The sequence below is a fragment of the Perognathus longimembris genome, unplaced genomic scaffold, assembly GCF_023159225.1.
Source record: "Perognathus longimembris pacificus isolate PPM17 unplaced genomic scaffold, ASM2315922v1 HiC_scaffold_1525, whole genome shotgun sequence".
NCBI classification, from domain to species: Eukaryota; Metazoa; Chordata; class Mammalia; order Rodentia; family Heteromyidae; genus Perognathus; species Perognathus longimembris.
Genome location: NW_025956535.1, coordinates 1 through 5,230, shown reverse-complemented (window position 1 = coordinate 5,230; position 5,230 = coordinate 1). Strand labels below are relative to the sequence as shown.

Genomic DNA, 5,230 nt, shown 5'->3' with positions numbered 1-5,230 from the left:
AAACCATGAACTGAGATTTCTCCAGTTGGGTAGAGAAACAAATAATCCGTGGAAGGAGACCGCAAGCACAAACCTTCAGGTAAAGAAGCAAATGCCATCAGTGAAGCAATGTTCCCTTTCCTTTCTCTCCTGTCCTTGCTATCCTCTTCCTTGCTCCCCCATCGTGTCCTGTCCCATTGTCTTGTCCTGTTCTATCTTCACTTCTCCTCTTCTTCCCTTATCCTATCCTGTCCTATCTGCTGTCAGTACTGAAACTTCACAGCACTAATACTGTACCACACCCCAAACGCTTTGCTTTTATTAACTCTTACTTTGAGATAGTTTCAGGATAATTGTGCCCCAGCTCCCTCCATTCTCCATTCTCCTTGCTCCCTATCCTGTGTAGATGGGACAGAAAAATCAACTCCTAGGGCCATTCTGGAACAATTTTTCTTCCAGCACAAGACCCAAGGTCATGCTCAGTACATCTTTTGTGAAATCACAGTGATGACAAGTTTGCATCTAGGCCTCAGGAAACTGGGTTGTGTTATCTAGTTTGTCAGAAAGATTTGAATCCAGAGTAGAAGACTCTAAGAATGAATTATCAGTGCCTGAGTGAATTATCTCTGAAGGACTTGAGGGCTAGTTCAGCCTCTCTAGGGTGGGTCTAGGGTGGGGACCAGTGGATGAGCTGAGGGAGAATATAAAACACAGAGCTCGGGATCTTCACCTCTACAGCCAGCTACTTGGACTTGCTCCGTGCTGAGTTAAGCCAGGGTAAAGGACAACATGGACACGTGCTCTCTCAGCATGGGAGCATTGTGGACCGAGCCTGAAAATTTCAGTGCTCCGTTGGTTTTGTACCTGGAAGAGGAGCAGGAGGAGGAGATTTTCGGTAGGTTACCCTTGTGCCATTTCTTGTCTTCACCCTATCCATCTCTCCCTGTGCTACCTCTTTGATCCGAACTGGGGCCCCACCATCGGGGCACCTGACCCCCAGTTCTGTTGGGGTTTTTCCCGTTCTTCTGTCCTCTTCTGTTCCTAGGGCAGGAGGACAGATACCTTCGCTGCATGGAGGAGCACAGCCACACCCTCATTCAGCTGGAGCCCTGGTTCACCGTCACAGGCCACACTCGAGTCACCGTGGTGGGGCCCCCAAGGGCCAGGCAATGGCTGATGGGCATGATATGGCTTTTGGAGCACAAGGACTTTCACTATCGAGCTCGAGGTAAGTGTCTATGACCTAGTTTGCAGTCAAAGCCTTGCTGCTCATACATGGCATCTTAAAGACTTGGACTGCTCAGGAACCTGAGAATCACATGTTCCCAAGCCCCCTGGAGGGCAGAGGCCCAGGGTTAACCATATTTGGAATCAAGTCATTGAGAGAGAAAGTGGGGAGGGGACATACGAATGGGGCCCCATGGGATGGGCTGGAATATCTCCTACCCCTCCCTTCGTTCCCTTCCATCCCCACAGGCTTCTTGACTGGGCTCCTAGACTCTGACCATTCTTCTCCCTGCCCAGGCTACCAGATGCTGCAAAGTGTCCGGAGCCAGCCACTAACCACAAAAGACTTGGCCGCCTGCCTCTGTGTGCAGCTGGACTCCTTGGTGGTGAAAGGCTACCAGGACAAGTGATTCACTTTCCTCAGGCTTCCTCCAGCCAAGTGCTTGCTTGCCTTGGGCTTCCGTGGGCTTCTGTGCACTTCTGTGTCCCTGGAGGACCAGCCTGCTCTGAACAGCTCAGTGAAGACATGGCGCAGACAGTGGTGGAGGGTGACATTTTTGGCTGTGTTGTCTCCCCCGGGAAGTCTAGGCACATAGGTGAGAGGCGTCTTCTAAAGTGTGTATTCTGCTGGTGAAGGAGATCCAGCAACACCCGTGGTGCAATCTGCATTGCCTCGACGTCACTCCCTCTCCCCCTCTTTGTTTCTCACAAGCTTCTCCAGTGCACTCATTTCCCCCAGAATCCCTCCCAACGTCTAACAAACACAGTCTCTTTCAAGAGACCTCAGATTTTCACATTTCCAGATTGTTTATACATGTTTCCGTTTGCAGTCGTAAATCATGTTGTGCTCTTGTCTCCGGAATCAGTGTGCTCCCCAAATGGGGAAATCCTGGCAAAAATGTCACTTTACCTGCCATCTCCAAGCCTCCTGTTCAACTAGATACAGTGACTATCTACCTACCAACTGGAATAAAAATAACTAAGAAGTATGCGTGGTGGATGAGGCCTCTAATCCTAGCTTCTTAGGTTGGTGTATGAAGCCAGCCCATGCAGGAATATTTGGGAGACTCTTATCTCTAATGAACCAGCACAAAGCTTGAAAGGGAAGTATGGCTCAGGAGTAGAGTGCCACTCCTCCAGGGAAAATAGCCGAGCCAAGGCCCAGGCTATGAGTTCAAGCACAAGTACTGCCTTCACCCCACCCCACACCCCACCCCACCCCAAATCAAAAAGCTTTAGGCTGTCAGGAAACTGGCAGGTCACCAGTCCACTGATGAATCTGGGGGAAGTGGCACAGCTGTAGCTTGGATCCCCAAGTTTGAGATGGGGGAACCCACTGTCCCCACCTGGGTGCCCTGGGACACACGTGTCCAGGCGTGTGTGTTTGCGTGTGACTGTAGGAATGAACATGAGGGAAAAGCCTTAGGCCACCCGCTCTACCCTGTCTGCCCCTCTCATCTGCACCTCAAGGCTAAAAGGTCAGAATATGTAGGAAGTCCCCGGGCTTCCTCTAGTGTTGGGAAATAAAGTCGAGAGGCTTTCACTCTTTCTGTAAAGGATCGTTGATGGGTTTTGTGTGTGGATGTTACCAGGATATTCAACTCGGTCTTGAGCTCTCCCTTGAGCCACAGCCGCAGTTCCTGCTTTGTGCAGGTTCCTTGGAGATAGGAGTCTCACAGGGGTCTCTGCCCAGCCTGGCTGGGAACCTTGATTCTCACCCTTCCCCTTCCGAGTTAGCCAGGCTTGGAGGTGAAGAGGTGAGTACCATGGGCCCTGGTTTTCCCTTCAAGTATTAAACTTGTGTCAGCGGGATCCTCTCTTCTAAACACTTTCTCCCACTTCTCCCTAAACGTCACAGATTACAGAGAAGTTCTTCCTGGAGAGGAACTTAGTCAGCAGGGAAGATTCTAATAATGGAGGAATTCCTCCCAGAGATTTTTGGTCTTTGAGAATTCCTAAATGCCGGTGAAGGGACATGAGGGAATCCCTGCGCTTAGAGCCTAAAGAAAGGAAAGAAGAAAGATCAAGCGTGTGAGACAGCCTTGGCTATGGACAGGCAGGATATTCTTCCTCTCTCTGTCTCTCTCTCTCTCTCTCTCTCTCTCTCTCCTTCTCTCTCTCTCTCTTCCTTGCTCTCCCTGGCTCTCTCTCTATATCAAAAAAGAAATTCGATTTTATGGGTTACACATGTAATCCTAGCAAATAAAGAGACAGCTCGGAAACCTCTTCATTTGAAGACAGCAGCTCAATAAAGTTGACATAAGAAAGACACAGAAGATGTTCTTATCTGTTATGACCTGTTTTGTGAGAAACAAGAAGGCACTGGGACCCATCTCCACTGTGAAGAACAGTGCTGTGGAGTCTTCCAGGTGGAAGCCGAGCTGCTTACCTTCAGCCAGGCTCACACACCCTATGGGAAGGATGGAAGGAAGGCAGGCAGTGGTGGACTTCCTCTTCCTCTTTCTGTGGCCACTTGAACAAGTCCTGTGTGAGGGATGAGTCTAGGGGCGGGCCATGTAGGGGACACAGCAGTGATCTTCCTGCTTGGCTCTGTTCTGATGAGAGCCCACAGCTGGCCACGCCCACATCCTGGACCTCAGCATCCTCTCCTAGTTTCACTGCAGGCACACATGGGGAAAGCAATGTCATTGACTCATCTTCACAGGGCCTTAGCTGTAAGCATAGGGGTACATTCACTCCTTCTCTCTGGAAATCTGTCCTGGGAACAACCCTACCTTTCCTGTCTCCATGCACCTCGAGCCCTTGGGAACAAAGACATTTGGAATGGGAATGGGGAAGGACATGAAGTTGGGAAGTTGGGTACAGTTACATCGCAGCAGCTCAGCTCAGGTCCCACGTCTGTGCTTCCCCGGTGTCGGTGCTGAGACTCCAGCGTGGCCACTCCAGAGAAGTTTCTGAGTCTTGGGCTTCTGCAGCAGGGAGAAGGGACTCCATTCCAGGTGCTCAGAAGCCTCTCCAGGTGCCCACGTGGTCCAGTCCAGTTCCTAAAGAATACCAGAACAGTTCGCTTGGAGGCAGGGCTGCTAGAAAGGATGTTTGGGGAGCATGGGAATGGGAGGGGCTTGCGAAGTCCTCCTACCCATACCCCATTGGCTCTGGGCAATAGCAGAGCCAGCCTGTCCTGCTGCTAGGGCCCCAAGATGTGTCCCCTGGTGGCCCGGCCTCCATCTTCCCACCACCATCTCCACTGCCTTTCTCCCCATGCAGGCAAGGATGGAGATCTCGTGCCCCATGGTGAGTGTATGTGCGTGTGAATCATTGGGCCCCTGGAGGAGATGCGGAGATCCTGGTGTTTGGGCGGCTTTATCATCAGCAAGACATAGCTGAGATGACCATGAGATTGGCCAGCCACTTCTGCCAGCTCTCCCTGCAAAGTAAGCTGCCCTCCGGGAGGGTGACCCGGGCAAACTCGAGTCCCTAGGGGAGATCTGGGGCTTCCTGGCATTCAGGGCAGTTGTCTGGCCCTCCCAGCCAGGCTGGAAAAGGCTTTCAGGAACTCAAGGGATCTACAAAGTCTCCTGGCCCCTGTGTTCTGGGGAGGCTTCCCGCTGGGGTCACTGTACTGGGATGGAGGGGTTCAGGACACAGGAGCAGCCTCCTCCCACAGCTGTCCTTACAGGTGCAGGGGAGGCCTTGGCCAAGGAGGCCGAGGCCCAGCAACTTCCAGATGCTGATTTGGAGGCCAGGAGCCAGCCATCCCTGAACGAGGTGCAGGAGGAGGGGTGCTGAGGGCTCTGGGGGACATCTCCACCCCAATGAGAGCTAGGTGGGTTCAAGTGGAAATTTCCAGAGACTCATTCCTTCTGGAGCAGGCAGCGGTGGGGAGAATGGGGTGCTGGATGTTTTGTAGTACCTCTAGGAATGCAACAAAGCAGGAATGTGAACAGTTCTCACAAACAGCAGGCGGTCCCCAAGGCTTCCTCCAGCACTGAGGGTCCCGGGAGCCTCTCCTGAGGCGGGTGGAGCCCCTTTCCTTGCTGACCGCAACAGTTACTGGCGTCCC

The 5,230-nt window shown here is 52.2% G+C and overlaps 1 protein-coding gene across 1 annotated transcript; it reads left to right on the top strand.

Moving 5' to 3' along the window:
* The first annotated feature begins 768 nt into the window (after positions 1-768).
* On the top strand, positions 769-1,616 carry LOC125344550 (KH homology domain-containing protein 1-like). The gene is made up of 3 exons (XM_048337043.1): positions 769-874; positions 1,025-1,207; positions 1,504-1,616. The coding sequence occupies exons 1-3, from the start codon at positions 769-771 to the stop codon at positions 1,614-1,616; spliced, it is 402 nt and encodes a 133-aa protein (XP_048193000.1).
* Positions 1,617-5,230: the final 3,614 nt, after the last annotated feature.

Bases quoted from the DNA above. Each gene is read 5' to 3' on its own strand.
- LOC125344550 (XM_048337043.1), top strand. From the start codon at position 769: ATGGACACGTGCTCTCTCAGCATGGGAGCATTGTGGACCGAGCCTGAA. The intron at 875-1,024 runs GTAGGTTACCCT...TTCTGTTCCTAG, and splicing joins GCAGGAGGAGGAGATTTTCG to GGCAGGAGGACAGATACCTT. The intron at 1,208-1,503 runs GTAAGTGTCTAT...CTCCCTGCCCAG, and splicing joins CTTTCACTATCGAGCTCGAG to GCTACCAGATGCTGCAAAGT.